The sequence below is a fragment of the Benincasa hispida genome, chromosome 6, assembly GCF_027475165.1.
Source record: "Benincasa hispida cultivar pf3 chromosome 6, pf3_genome.v1.1, whole genome shotgun sequence".
Classification (NCBI taxonomy): Eukaryota; Viridiplantae; Streptophyta; class Magnoliopsida; order Cucurbitales; family Cucurbitaceae; genus Benincasa; species Benincasa hispida.
Window position 1 is genome coordinate 3,023,749 of NC_143483.1, and position 16,594 is coordinate 3,040,342.

Genomic DNA, 16,594 nt, shown 5'->3' on the forward strand with positions numbered 1-16,594 from the left:
AATCTTGAGGAGACCATTTACATGGTGCAACTCAAGGGATTCATAGCCCAAGGTCAAGAGCATAAGGTTTGCAAACTAAATTGGTCCATCCATAGACTGAAACAGGCGTCTCGATCTTGGAACATACAGTTTAATATTACGATCAAGTCGTACGACTTTGACCAAAACGTTGATAAACCATGTGTTTACAAGAACATCATCAACGCTTCACTATTCTTCTTATTGTTGTACATAGACGATATCCTACTCATTGGGAATAATGTAGGTCTATTGACTGCAGTTAAGAACTGGCTAGCGATTCAATTCTAAATGAAAGAATTAGGAGAAGCTCAGTTTGTTCTAGGTATACAGATCTTTGGGATCGTAAAAACAAAGTGCTAGTACTGTCTCAAGCATCGTACATTGACAATATGTTGCTCAAGTACTCGGTGTAGGACTCCAAGAGGGGCCTACTATTGTTCAGGCATGGAGTCACTTTGTCTAAGGACATGTGTCCTAAGATGCCTCAAGAGGTTGAAGAGATGAGATGGGTCCCATATGCGTCTGCCAGTGGCAGTTTGATGTACGTGATGCTTTGCACTTGTCCAGACATCTGCCCCGCAGTGGTAACAGTAAGTAGGTATCAGTCTAACCTAGGTCAGGGTCACTGGATCGTAGTGAAGAACATCCTCAAGTATCTTCGAAGAATGAGGGACTACATGCTCGTTTATGGTTCTAAGGATTTGATCCTTATAGGATACAAGGATTTTGACTTTCATACTGATAAAGACTCTCGCAATTCCACATCAGGGTCAATCTTTACTCTTAACGGAGGAGCTATAGTGTGGCGAAATAATAAGCAGGGGTGCATCACAAACTCCACTATGGAGGCGGAGCATGTAGCGACTTGTAAAGCTACTAAGTAGGTCGTCTGGCTTAGGAAGTTCTTGACAGAACTGGAAGTTGTTCCAGATATGTCTAGGCCCATTACCCTATATTGTGATAATAGTGGGGCAGTGACAAACTCCAAAGAGTCGAGGAGTCACAGGTACTGCAAACATATAGAGCGGAAATATCATTTGATCTGCGAGATAGTGCATCAAGGGGAAGTGATCGTCACGAAGATCGCTTCGGAGTACAATGTTGCTGACCCGTTTACAAAGTCTCTCATGGCTATAATGTTTTAGGGTTACCTACGGAGCATGGGTCTATAGCATCGCCCACAGCTGAACTAGGACGTAATTATAAGCGTCTTCATATCGTTAAGGATATGAAGGGAGATTATGGTATGAACATAAGTTATGATAAAGCGTGGTGTGCAAGGGAAGCTCATATATGATCTCACTAGAAGTACTCTCGAATACTCATACGTCATACTACTTGCTTATGGGGAAATGTTAAAAATAGAGAATTCGGGTACAGTATTTGAGATAAAACTTAAAGATGATGTACATTTAAAGTATATATTTATGACATTAGGGCCTTGTATTAGAGGTTTCAAAAGTTGTCGACCTATGATAATTGTTGATGGGTCGACTTGAAAGGAAAGTACAAAGGGACCATGTTAGTTGCAGTTTCTATGGATGGTAACAATCAATTATACCCACTGGCATATGGAATAGTGGACAATGAAACCGATCGATCCTGAAAATGGATTATGTCGAATTTGAAATACACTAGCGGAGAACCCGATAATCTGGGATTTGTGTCCAATCGAATGGTATGTATTGGCAATGCTATTCGTGCAGTCTTTCCCACAACATTTCATGGATTGTGCACGTGGAACATAGAACATAGTCTTGAAACACTTTAAAGACAGTACGGTCGTTGGGATGTTTATGTTGAGGTTGATGCCCTAAAGGCTCGTGTCCTGTAGTTTGTAAACAGTTTGTACGAACACTTGTGTTGTATAATATATGATACTTTACTTCACAACTTGTTTTTTGCTTAGTTGCATGTTTTATTTGCTTTACCATAAACAAATAGACTCAAGCATGTATGTGGTGACATAAAAGTGGATCATGTCTTGAGTGATAACAAAAATGGTATGTAGTATATGGATATAGGAGGGAAACCTTATCCTAGTAACGCTACAGATGTGGCCCGCTTTGTGGAATGGTCACAAGTGTTGTGACTTGTCACAGATGGTCTGATCCTGATCATTCATGTTGGGAACATGCGAGCAGGGGCCTCGTATACATAAAGTTTGTATAAGACCTGACCACAAAGTGTTAATGTCTCGTTATATAACACCGATCATGACAGAGACTTCACTTCACTAGGATGACCATAGGTAACATGACCTCAATCCTGAGTGATGTATCGTCTAGCACAACACTTTACCGTACAATCACCTACCGCGTCGCTTAATTTCGCGCATTTGCTAGACGATCGCCTAGCTCATCATGTACCACCACTTATTTACTACACGATCGTCTAATGCACGCATCTCCAATGCCCAGCGCCCAAATACACTCGTAAGACCCTTGGCTGTTGCAAGCCTTATTAATGCATCATGCCTTTCAACTCATGCATTCATCCTTAATACCAACACATAGTTTATCCTTGCTTTCAACACTTAGCCTCTACAAGCCTTGGTTGCAATACACGCAACCTCATGCGTCCACACTTCTCCATCAATGTATTCCTACACTTTGCTTCTATACTTAGCCAATTTTCACTTGTTATATTATCTAAAACTCACCCTTGACTAAGTATTTCTAACAGTTAGATTTTTCTTCCTCCATCTTCCTACTTTCATAATTTTACTTAACAAGCTTGTTACTCACTTATGTAGGAAAATGGAGTACGAGGTTTAGATTCGCGCACAAAAAAGGCCCCTCAGGGGCCATTTGGGGCACCAAACGAGCCCCGTTCGCAAAAATGTCTGACACACGACTTATTTTCATAGTTCTTAACCCTCCGTTTCATTTTTGCGCTTTTTCGTAACATAAGGTTCGCGCACAAAAATTGGGCCCCGTGGCAGCCTCGCGACACACCAGCGGGGCCTGATGACACCCTAGCAGTGCCTGATGACACCCAAGCAAGGCCCCGCGACAGACCCGCGGGGCCCCGGGGGCCATTTGGGGCACCAAACGAGCTTCATTCGCAAAACCGTCTAGCACACGCTTTTTTATCATTATTTTGAACCCCTAGGTCCGTGTTCGTTCTTTTTTTGCTCCGGAAGGTTCACGCATAAGAAACGGACCACCTAGGCAGCCCGTAGGGTCCCGAGGGCAGTTTGGGGCACCAAATGAGCTCCGTTCACAAAACCGTCTGACATATGGCTTTTTTTCATAGTTCTTTACTTTTGGTTCCGTTTTCATGCATTTTCGCGTCGAAAGGTTCGGGCACAAAAAGTGGGCTCCGGTGCCCCGGGGGCCGTTTGGGGCATCAAACGAGCTCCGTTCCCAAAACCGTCTGGCACACGGCTTTTTTTTATAGTTCTTAACCCTGGGTTCATTTTCGCACATTTTCGTGATGGAAGGTTCGCGCAAAAAAATTGGGTCCTATGGCCGCCCCGCGACACACCAACGATGCCCTCCAACACCCCTGCGGGGCTCTTGTGGCCGTTCAGGGTACCAAATGAGCTCTGTTCGCAAAACCATCTGGCACACACCTTTTGTTTCATAGTTCTTAACCCCTGGGTCCGTTTTTGCGCATTTTCTCGCCGGAAGGTTCGGGGAAAAAAGTGGGCCTCAGGATCCCAGGGGCCGTTTGGGCACCAAACGAGCTCAGTTCGCAAAATTGTTTGTCATACGACTATTTTTTATCATTCTTAACCCCTCGGTCCGTTTTCGAGCTTTTTCAATCCGGAAGGTTCGTGCACAAAAAATGGCCCTCTGGGCAGCCCGCGAGGCCTCGGGGGCCGTTTAGAGCACCAAACGAGCTCTGTTCGCAAAACCGTCTAGCACACGGATTTTTTCAGAGTTCTTAACCCCTGGTTCTGGCTTTGTACATTTTTGTGCCGAAAGGTTCGTGTACAAAAAGTGGACCCCGGAGCCCCGGGGATCGTTTGGGACACCAAATGAGCTTCGTCCCCAAAACCGTCTAGCACACGACTCTTTTTTATAATTCCTAACTCATGGGTCCGTTTTCGTGCTTTTTCATGATGGAAGGTCCGCGCACAAAAATTAGGCATCGTGGCAGCCCCGCGACACCCTAGCGGGGACTGGTAACACCCCAACAGTTCCTCGCAACAACCCCGCGGGACCTCACAACACGTTCATGGGGCCTCGGGGGCCGATTGGGGCACTAAACGAGCTTCGTTCGCAAAATTATATGGCACACGCCTTTTTTTCATAGTTCTTAACCTCTGGTTCCCTTTTTGCGCATTTTTCCGACGAAAAGTTCAGGTACAAAAAGTGGACCCCGAAGCCCGGGGTTCGTTTGGGGCACCAAACGAGCTCCGTTTACAAAATTATCTGGCACATGACTTTTTTTCATCATTCTTAACCCCTGGGTTCGTTTTTGCGCTTTTTCGCTCCGAAAGGTTCGCGCACAAAAAACGGCCCCCCGAGGCAGCCCACGAGGCCCCGGTGGCCGTTTGGGTCACCAAACGACGTCCGTTCACAAAACTATCTGGACTTTTTTTCATAGTTTTTAACCCCTGGTTCTATTTTCGTTCATTTTCGCGCCAATGGTTCTGGCACAAAAAGTGGGCCCGGGGCCCCGAGGGCCGTTTGGGCATCAAATGAGCTTCGTTCACAAAACCGTCTAGCACAGACTTTTTTTCATCATTTTTAACCCCTAGGTCCGTTTTCGCGTTTTTTGATCCGGAAGGTTTGTATACAAAAAACGGCCCCCCAAGGCAGCCCATGAGGCCCTAGGGGCCATTTGGGGCACCAAACGAGCTCTGTTCACAAAACCGTCTGGCACACGGCTTTTTTCATAGTTCTTAACCCCTAGTTCCATTTTCGCACATTTTCACGCCGGAAGGTTCTGGCACAAAAAGTAGGTCACGAGGGCCGTTGGGGCACCAAACGAGCTACGTTCGCAAAACCGTCTGGCACACGAATTTTTTTTCATCATTCTTAAACACTGGGTCTGGTTTCGCATTTTTTCGCTCCGAACGTTTTGCACACAAAAAACGGCCCTCTAGGGCAGCCCATGAGGCCCCGAGGGCCGTTTGGGGTATCAAACGAGGTCCATTCACAAAATCATCTGGCACACACTTTTTTTTCATAGTTCTTAACCCCTCTTTCCATTTTTTGCGCATTTTCGCGTCGGATGGTTCGGGCACAAAAAGTGGGCCCTGGGGCCTCGAAGGCCGTTCGGGCATCAAACGAGCTTCGTTTGTAAAACCGTCTGGCACACGACTTTTTTTTCATCATTCTTAACCCCTTGGTCCGTTTTTGCGCTTTTTCGCTCCGAAAGGTTTGCACACAAAAAACGGCCCCCCAGAGTAGCTCACAGGGCCCTGGGGGCCGTTTGGGGCACTGAACGAGCTCAGTTCGCAAAACCGTCTAGCACATGGCTTTTTTTCATAGTTCTTAACCCCTTGTTTCGTTTTCACGTATTTTCGCGTCGGAAGGTTCGGGCAGAAAAAGTAGGCCCCGGGGCCCCTGAGACCGTTTGGAGCACTAATCGAGCTCCTTTCCTAAAATCGTCTAGCACACAACTTTTTTTCATAGTTCTTAACCCCCTCGGTCTGTTTTCAGCTATAGGTTGTGGTATCCTATTGAGAATAGGTGTATTAATAGCAGAAATGTGGTTTTTCATAAAAATGAGATTTTTATGATGACTGAATAACAACCTATTGTTATGCCTAAACATAGTAGTACAAGATTTGAGGTGAAGCTCTCAAATGACCTTGGAACTTCTTCTTCTCAACCAAATGTAGAATTTGAAGAACAAGAGTCTATTGAAGTTGAGGAAGAAGAAGTGTCTAATGAGCAAGAATACCTACAGAACTATTATTTAGAAAGAGACAAAGAAACAAGAACTATAAGAACCCCTATTGGATATGTTGAATTAGATTATGCTAGTGTTGATTTGAGTGCTGTTATTTCTCTAAGAAATAATGAACCTACAAGCTTTGAAATAACTACTAATAGTCTTAAAGCTAGACAATGGATTGAGGTCATAAATGAAGAGTTGAGGTTTCTCAATCTAAACGACACTTGGAAGCTCGTGTCCTTTCCTAAACGGTACACATCTATATCATGTAAGTAGATCTACAAGTTCAAAGAAGAGATACCAGGAGTCCAAAAGTCTAGGTTCAAGGCAAGACTTGTATCTAAAGTGTTTACACCAAAAGAAGGCATAAACTATATTGAAACGTTCTCACCACTGGTACAACAAACATTAGTTAGGCTATTTCTTTCCTTAGTTGTTCTAAAGGACTTTGAGTTAGACCAACTGGATGTTAAGATTACAACTTATTTCAGAGACAATTCCTTTAAGCCGAGAGTGTGAAAGCTATTGACACTTTCTAGTAGAATGTCCTAATTTCTTGAAGAAATAGGATAAAGGATACATCTTAGCAATGTATGATGATGAGTCTGAAGATAGTAGTGACTTAGAGGAAGATGTCAAAGCACTTGTCAGTAACATCTCATATGACACCTCGCCTTTTGAGATTTCTGAGTATGATGTATATGCAAAAAAAATTCACGACGCTACCAAACATGGGTCTACCAATTCCTCATCCCAAGCTCTTTTTATCACATGGCAAGATGATTAGAAAATCCTTGATGTGTAAAAAGAAAGAATTAAGATTTTGATGTCTCAGACATTTGTCTACTATTACAAATTTAAGGCGAGAATTTAATCAAGAGCTGAGAAAGACTCTGTATATAAAAATGTCAAAATGGTGAACACTGGTACTAAGTCTTTGGACAAAATATTGACAACAGAAAAGATATCAGGTGATAATTATGGGCTAGGTTTTCCTAAAGGTGAAAGTCAAGGTAATAAACAATCTTAGTTCAAAAAGAAGCAAAAGATTGAGTTTGTTAGAGCTCATAATCAAGAGTCTTGTGGCTTTATAGGTACATCTTCCAACAATTTAGCATGGAAAGCCAACAAAGTGTACACACTAAAATGGATTTATCACTATTGTGAAAAAGTAGGTCATTGATAGCACAAAAAATGTACTGTCTAGCTCCGCTTTATTTTGGATTTTTCTAGAATTTTATGTGTTTATTAAGTTAGTTTGTAGGTTTTGAGCATTCAAAAGGTATAATGGAGCATATGGAGTCATTGGAATTTAATTTGAAGCAATTCAAAGTTAATTTGAGCATTCAGACTTCAAAGGAAAAAAATTACCAAAACGCCCCTGCGCTGGAGCAGTGCAACCATCTACCAAGCAGAGAGCTACGCTCAAAAGCAGATGGAATGCATCGTTGGACTGTCGCAATGCCCACTTTATGCCCTTACGTTACATTGCAAGGCAGTAGTTGAAGATTGAAAAGAGTGTTGCAATGCTGTCATCAGTGTCGCAATGCTGCAAACTTGGACGGAGAAAACACAAGTGTCTCATCATGAAGAGCGTAACCCATAGAGTAACAATGTTGCAATCTTATGCTATGATTTTTAAAAGCCAGCATAGTTGCACTGTGCTTGGCGTAGTTACACTCAACTGATTTTATAAATAGGATTTCTGTCATCTAGGTTAGAAGAGTTCCACCATTCTAATGACTTCAGCCGATTCAACACCTATTTCTCTCCTCTTTTATTCTCTTTTAGTCTGAAGATGTATCAAAAGGATACCTTGGCGTTTCTATGAATATTATGGGCTAAGGCAATTGTTTTAAGCTTGGATTTTGGGATTTTTCTACCTACTTGATGTATTTGTGAGTTTTCGAACTAGTTTATTGTAACTATCGGATTTGATTCGGTTATTGAGTGTTTATGATTATATTATTGGATGCTTGAAAATTTTATAATTATCGCTTTTGATTGACATTTGATATGTGAAATTTAATCTTGTGTTACTGACATTTATGATTATATCAAAACAATAGTTCAGAATCGTTTAGTAGAGTGAACAGTAACTTGTTTAGTGCATGATTGTATGTTGTGACCTTGCTCGAGACGATCAAGTGCTATGTTAGAGGTGTTTGTTAGCTCTAAAAAGGAGCTAATATTCTATCCTTAATTCCGCTATTATTAAATAATTCTTATGCATAATGTGTCAATTTTGTAGCTGAGTCGATCCCAAGGAGTAAAGAATTCATTCAAAAGCAAAATGGGCCAAAAAGGAATAAAAATGAGAGTTAGATGCATCAAGTTGAAAGAAGTCAAAAAGATTATAAGTCTGCGATGAAAGGCAGCATTGCAACCCTCTCTTGACCCTCACGTGACGCTGAAAGACAGTACGCACCACTTTTGGGACATTAACGCAGCGTTTCAATGCCTCTCCAATGCTTCCATCCCTCAATTCTTTTCACTATTGCCTTCAATTTCTCACACATTGTGTGTAGATTTTGAAGACGATGCAAGACTAGGTAACCCTTCTATCTTTGGAATAGTAGTTTAATTCAAATTCTTAAGGATTTTAAATTGATTAGTTTGAACTCTATGAACTCTTAGGTGTGATTTTTGTTTATCTTGAATAGAGTTGATAAAGTTGAACTGATAAATCAAGTTTATTAGATTCTTACATGCAAAATTTGCACGACATCTTTGCATAAGTGTAGAATAGGTTGCAAAAATTAGGAATCCTTCTACTGGCTAAGACTTTTTCTGAATTCACACTTGTGTAATCTAATTTAATTTCGCCTAGTTAATCATACTATGAATATAGGCTTTCCAATTCATAGAGTGTCACAATAAAGTAATCCTATTCTTAATGCAAATTAATGTTAAACATGAATATTGCTTAGAATGAAGTGTTTAAGACTAGTTTAGGGTCAATTAGATTAAAACCCTTAATTGACTAATGGGGCTATTATGTTTCATTAATATGTTGTGGAGTTCAATGAGTTTGCATTGCATTTTATTTCTGATGAAAAAATTGGAATGTAATGAACTATTCCCAAGGGCCTTTTTATTGATAACATCAACCCAATTTCACGCTTTGTTTTCGTCTCAAATTTGATATATTTCACACACTATCTTTTCAATTGTTTATTTCACAAAAAACACCCCATTGCTTGGAATTCTTCAATTGGCTTTGCTTGTTTGTAGTTTCCCTGTGGACTCGACACCGTACTTACTGCTTGTACTACCCTTTTCGTATAGTGTTTAGGCTCGGAGAACAAATATTATTTGCTTAGTCAAAAGATTGTAGGTGATAACAATTCTAATTTTGGCTAACAGTATTGGTGTTATAAAGAGACTAATCATTGAGCGACCCGGTCTTATACAAACTCTTTGTATAGGATACTTCCACTCACATGTCTCCACATGAACAATCAGGATCAGATCATTTGTAACACTTTCCAACTATTAAAACAATTACAAAGTGGGTGGTATGCATAGTATCACTAGGATAAGGTACCCAACATTATCCATATACTACACATCATTTAGATTATTACTTAAACATAATCCACCTGTATGTCAACCAAATACATATTTAAGTTACATAAAATAATTTTGGATCTTCGTTTATTGGATTGAGTCAATGTACAAATAAAATAACACTTATTTTATTGATAACAATTCACTAATAAAAGTTTACAAACTATGAGAATCAAGAGATTTAGGACACCAATCCCAACATGGACATGACACCCTCCTAAATTGGATCACTTGAAGATATTTGGGAGTGTAGGGTATTTGCATCAAAACCAAGGTAAGCTAAAACCAAAGGTTGTAAAATGTATGTTTTTGGGCTTCACACCAGGGGTTAAAGGCTATAGGTTGTGATATCCTATTGAGAATAGATGTATTAATAGCAGAAATGTTGTTTTTCATAAAAATGAGATGTTTATGATGTCCTAAGAGCAACCTATTGTTATGCCTAAACATAGTAGTACAAGATTTGGGGTGAAAATCTCAAATGACCTTGGAACTTCTTCTTCTCAACAAAATTTAGAAATTGAAGAACAAAAGTCTATTGAAGTTGAGAAAGTAGAAGTCACTAATGAGCAAGAAGACCTACAAAACTATTCTTTAACAAGAACTATAAGAACCCCTGTTGGATATGTTGAATTAGATTATGCTAGTGTTGCTTTGAGTGCTACTATTTCTCTAAGCAATAATGAACCTACAGGCTTTGAAATAACTACTAATAATCTTGAAGCTGTAATGGATTAAGGCCATGAATGAAGAGATTAGGTCTCTCAATCTAAATGACACTTGAAAGCTTGTGTCCTTACCTAAAGGGTACACATCTATATCATGTAAGTAGATCTACAAATTCGATGAAGAGATACCAGGAGTCCAAAAGTCTAGGTTCAAGGCAAGACTTGCAGTTAAAGGGTTCACACCGAAAGAAGGCATAAACTACAATGAAACGTTCTCACCACTAGTACAACAAACATTAATTAGACTATTTCTTTCCTTAGTTGTTCAAAAGGACTTTGAGTTAGACCAATTGGATGTTAAGACTACAACTTATTTCAGAGACAATTCCTTTAAGCCATAAAGATTCCTTAATAGCTTCAGCTAATGCAATATATTCAAATTTAGTTGTAAATAAAGAAACTCCGAACTATAAAGTAGATTTCCAACTTACGGTACAACAAATTAGTTTAAACACAAAACCAATCAAAGATATACGTTTATCAATATCAGCAACATAATTGGAATTTTGTAATTCATTACACATAACACCTTGAAAGGAAGTGACAAAATAATTCCTACAAAGTGAGTAGACAAAATAAAAGATTCACCAAGTTTTCCAGATTAAAGTAATGAGAACAAAATTCGAGAGCCAAGTGAGTCTCAATCCCATCCATATGCAAAGCCTCATTTCATCCGCCAACAAAAACAATTGCAAAATACATACATATATATATATATATATATAAACAATTTGGTTTTTTTTTTTTGGAACTCCCCTAAGCCAATAAAGTATATATACATGCATGTATAAATTAATGACATAACAAAGAACGAAGAAGTGTGAAAATTAGTAATAATAATACATATACTTATTTGCCAGGCATGTTGGATCTTGAGTAAAAAGAAGTAGCTAAATTTGGCCTAATGTTGGTGTAAATTCTTCCGACTTCTCTGCAATATTGTATCAAAGAATTCTTGTTCCACTTCATCTAGTCTCTTCAATGTTTCTTTCCATACAACCAACTCCTTATTATGCAAGTACGAACCAATGGTTTTCAAAGCTAATGGAAGTCTTCCAACCTTTTCCACAATTTCATTACAAAGTTCTTTTTTATCAAAAGGCCTATCTTCAAATGCATACCTACAAAACAGTGAGTAAGCACTCTCATGAGAAAGTAACTCCACGTTGTATTCTTTCACTTCATCACTATAATTGAGTTGATCAAGAACATCTCTATTTCTACTCGTAATAACAACTCTGCTCCCGGCTCCAAACCAATCCGGACTTCCAGCTAACTTTTGAATTTGCCTTGTTTCATCAACTCCATCAAGGACAATAAGAACCTTTCTATTACTCATGTGATGCTTAATCAGTCGTGCCCCGTGATCTTCATCACATATTTTAGTTTCTTCTGATAGAAGTTCAGAAAACATTTCATGCTGAAGTGGGACCAAACTGTTTTGCTTTGAAGAAAGGTAAAGAAAACAACCACTCTCAAATTCAGCTATAATTGTTTTGTAAACAACTTCAGCAATGCTTGTTTTTCCTATGCCACTTGATCCAAATATCCCCCCAAAAAGTATGTCATTGGGCCTTTCTAAGTCCAGGAGATTACACACTTCCACCACTTGATTCTCAATTCCAACAAAACTAGTTTCGTAAGAAAGTACCAACTTATGATTAGACTGCTTCCACATATAGTTCCAAAAAAAGCCATTTTCATTGCTGCAAGATCAAAGTATTTCGAAGTTAATTATCAGTTGGATGCTTGAAGAATTCAATCAAATATACCATTATGAATCAAAGAAATAATGGAAAAGGTTATGCTTTGTTGAAAGATTGATATAACTAAATTTATTATCACCCATTAGCTTAAGTTTTTGGGTTAGTCGATGATTTAACATGGTAACAGTCTAACAGAGCAGGAGATCTTGTATTCAAACCCTTGTAATAATGTCATTTCCTCCCTATTTAATATCTATTGAAAATTCTATGTACTCTACCTGTAATCTTCATCATCTTCGTCTAGGAAATTGTCAGAATTTGTCAAGAGAGGAGCATTAGATGGTGAAGATGATAAGGTGATTGCAGGAGAACCTGTAAATGAAATAAAACTATCAAATAAGGTAGAGGAATTGGAAACACCCAAAAATGAAAAATAAATAAAAAAAAGAAAGAAAAACATGAATCAGGATAGACACTTTGCCTTGAGAAATTCTTAACATGTCCAAGGACTTTTCTCCTCCCACATATCGTAAACTTGGTGGAAGCTTGGGTACTTGCTTTAGCTTGTGGCAATCATTCAAGTACAATGCTTTAAGGTTAATAAGTTGTTCGATGCTTTCTGACAGCCTTTCAAAATGGTTGCTGCTGAGATCTAGAATTCCCAATGAGGAAAAGAGTTCAAGATCATTAGGAATGTCTTCATCCACAAGATTACAATCACTTAAATTTAAATCTTCAAGTGACCGAAAAGATTGTGTTGGCAAACTAGCCAAAGAATGCCAGATATTGCTTTTCAGCCTTTCACAGTTCAAAATTCTTAGATTTTCCAAGAACGGAATTACACTTATGGATGTTCCCCCAACGTCAAGCTCCTCAAGAGGCTTTATATTCCCCAAACTTGGTGGAATTTGGTCCAAGTTTTTGCAGCCATTCAGAATGAGAGTTTTAAGTGAACTCAGGCTACCAATTTCAGTTGAAAGACTAGAAAGTCTAATACAATTCTTTAGGTTCAATAAAACCAAGGCAATTAGATACGTAATGGAGGGAGAAACTTGATTTATGGAAGTCCCATCAATGTGTAGCTCAATCAAATATTCCATGCAACATCCAAACTCTGGAAAAAACTCAAGACCAGAGTTAGAAAGACGTAAGGTCTTGAGCCTTTTGCAAGTGATAGGAAATAAAAACCTTGTAAAATGGACACAGCCCTCCATATCCAATAAAACAAGACGTTTGAGACTATTGATTGACGAATGAACTTCTTGTAGTCTTCCACAATTACGTAAAATCAATCGTCGAAGATTTCGAACCTCTGAAAAATCAGGAGTCTCAACCAAATACTTTGAATCACTCGCATCGATCTCCTTCAAATTCCCAAATTTCTGTTACAGAACAATCAATTGCATTACATCTACTTTGTTAGACATTAATTTTGTAATGAGGACATATAATCATCCATAGAATGAACTAAATTTTATTGTGTATAGCTCAAATAAGATGCAGTTTTTGTTATGACAGAAACAAACCGACAAGAAAAACCTAAAAAACTAGAAGAAATTGACTCATAAATTTACGTAGATCACTAACGGTGTGTTAGTGACATCTACGGGGAGGAAAAGCCAGGTTTATTATCTTTGAGAAGAAGAAAATTATGGAATAAAGGACCATATGAAAAGAAACCAAAGCTATAGGGTCCTTTTATACTACTTGGAGCCCATTACTTTCCTACCCCTTCTAGAAGTAGGAATAAACTCTTATTGCTTTTAGATAGCGAAACTCGTGACTTTCTTATTCATTTCAATGTGGGACAACAGATTTAAGGAGTCTCAACACAAATGATACATTTGGCATATGATGCATAATTTAGAGACAAATAATACATTAATTAGCATTTATATATATATATATATATGTAGATGCTAACCTTCGTTCCATTCCAAAGTCGTTCAACATTACTACCAGGCAAGTGTAATTCAAGCAGAGGTAACGGTTGAAAAGTTGATGGCAAATACTTTGAAGGATAGCCTGGCCAGTTGAGCAATGTCAATTTGTTTGACAGACATTCAATATCCTCAGAAATTTGCACATTGTTTATTTGTAAAATTTTTAGCTCAGTCATATCTGCAAATGACTTGGCCTCCAATACTAATTCTTCTTCCTCCTCTAAGTCCATCATTATTCCTTGAATGCATTTTAAATCCTAGCAAACCAAAACATAATACTAACAATAATTACAACGGCCCAAAACAATAGTACATATATTGGATCAAAAAGTACACAAGTTCTTACATAGTTTTCATGAAAAACACGACTAGCATCTTCTCGTAGCCAAATCCTGGTTTGTTGATGAGTTCCCAGCTTGCGGCGCACAAGTTCTTGGGCCATACAAAGAATCAAGATATGGATTTGTATATGCTCATTTGAAATATCAATAAGACATGTATCTGCCAACAATTGCAATTGAGCATCGGGTGAGTTATAACCAAAGCCTTGAAGTATTTCAGTCACTCTGTCCACCTTCTCTCCATTGAGGAAACATGCCAAATCCAAAAAAATCTGTTGGCTCTCTGCTTCTAATCCTTCATAACTTGACTTTAATACATCAGAGAAAATATTATCAAAAACTAGTTTATGATAACCCTTCAATTTATCTTCCCATACATCTATACCTTGACCATACAAAGAAGATGCTATTTTGATCACAGCTAATGGGAGTGTTCCAACCTTTTCGATTATCTCATTAGAAAGTTCCTGAAAATTGTCATCAGGAGGGTGTTTTCGTCGAAATGCATGCTTGCAGAAGAGGGAGAAGGCACTGGTATGAGAAAGTAATTCTACATTGTATTCTTGCACTTTGTATTTGAAGTTGATTTGACGAAGAATATGTTTATTTCTGGTTGTAACAATGATTCGACTCTTTGCAGGGAACCAATCAGGGCTTCCAGCTAACATTTCCAATTGACTTTTTTCGGTTATCCCATCGAAAACGAGAAGCACCTTTTGACATGATCTCAAATTATGCTTAATCCTTTCAACTCCAACATTCTCATCACAAATTTTGATGTCTTGTAGGAAAAAAAGTTGTGAAAGTAGTTGTTGCTGCAATGAGACTATATTGCTTCCAGAAATGTGAAGAAAGCAACAATTATTGCTAAATGTAGTTGCAAATTTGTCATAAAGAAGTTTGGCGATGGTTGTCTTACCAATACCTCCCATCCCTACTATCCCTATCAAACGTGCTGGTTCTTCGTCTGAGCCTATGCCAAGGAGCATTTCCATTGTTCTTAATCGATGTTCCATTTCAAATAAATAACTATTTTTGGCTTCCAACTTAAGATTAAGCAACTTATCAAATATCATCCTTCTGATTTTTCTAGTGTCGGACAACCTGCAGCATGTGCAAACTCCAAATATCAACTTAAGATTAAGTAACTAATCAAATATCAACTTATCAAATAATTTTCTACTTACAAATTTAATGGTTGTAGAACAACTCCAGAGAGAGAGCAAATTTGTGACATAGCGTCCCTCCATCCATAGACCTCCTTCCAGTTTTTGTTTTTTGGGCCATTACGAATGAAATCTCGAAGTGCTTGACCAAAAAAATATTTACAACCAAATAAAACATTACTAGTCTTATCAATACAAAACAGAGGAAGAACCTGGTATGTGGTTTTGTGTATCTTAACCAACTCTCTCAAACACAACTTGGAAGAAGCATATCCCTTTGATAGAACAACTATGCAAGTCTTTGATCCTTCAATTGCTTTCACAATCTTATCACTCACCTTATCCTCATCATGATTATCATGATCATCATCCATAAACACCTTCATTCCCCATCCACGCAGGTTCTCGTATAATTCCTTTCTAAAACGTCTGTAATTTTCGTCTTCTTCGTCTCTGTTGAAACTAATGAAAACATCAAAAACCATCTGAGACTTAGGATTAGATGATGAACCAGCCATGCCTTCTACAAACACAATCTCTCCATCCAACTCTATTTCAAAGACACAAAAGGAAATATGAAAAAGGATAAGATTAAGAATATAGTGTTTTGGACTTTCAAAACTCCCCAATATTATTAAAATGAATAATCATAGACAACTTCAACATCACTCAACACTTTAATTATCAATTTGTTTCAAAGATAGTCTAATTTTCTTGTGTTCACATCTAAATGGCTTAAATAAATTGACATATTTTGTGCTGTATTTGAAAAAAAAAAAAAAACCCAATTTACCATTCATTATTATGAAATTATCAGTCATGGACTTAATTTGAATCCTCAATTCATTTTTTTCATAAGAATTATTTTTCTGCTACATTATCATCAATTTATAATGGTTCACTTTGTTCTATTGGTAACAATTCTGATTGAATGTTGATACACTATTGGTACACTCGGAATTGAATTTTGAAAGTATTTTATTAGATTAGTTACTTGTTTATCTTAAGAAAACCCTTATCAAAAGAGTGGGGGTTTGGTTTGATTTGTTTTGGTAGGGATAGATATATAATTATGTTAATTTTTGAGAATTAATTTTCAATTTTGGCATATAATTTAGGGAAAAATTTAGGTGCAACCATCTTCTATGTATTCTGTACCCAAAGTTTTTTTCATTTTTTTTTATGTGGTAAAGAAAAGGAGAACATGTAGTTAGGTGTAATCTAGACTACACCTAATCATTGCTCAATAATATAACATTGTAT

The 16,594-nt window shown here is 38.0% G+C and overlaps 1 protein-coding gene across 1 annotated transcript; it reads right to left on the bottom strand.

The window, feature by feature from the left end:
* Nucleotides 1–10,809: 10,809 nt before the first annotated feature.
* LOC120079999 (TMV resistance protein N-like) lies at nt 10,810–15,981 on the bottom strand. Its single transcript, XM_039034508.2, is given in 7 exon segments — nt 10,810–11,091; nt 11,094–11,881; nt 12,160–12,253; nt 12,363–13,263; nt 13,806–14,081; nt 14,171–15,269; nt 15,353–15,981. Coding segments are annotated over 7 exon segments (3,681 nt in total). The 5' UTR covers nt 15,850–15,981; the 3' UTR covers nt 10,810–11,065.
* Nucleotides 15,982–16,594: the final 613 nt, after the last annotated feature.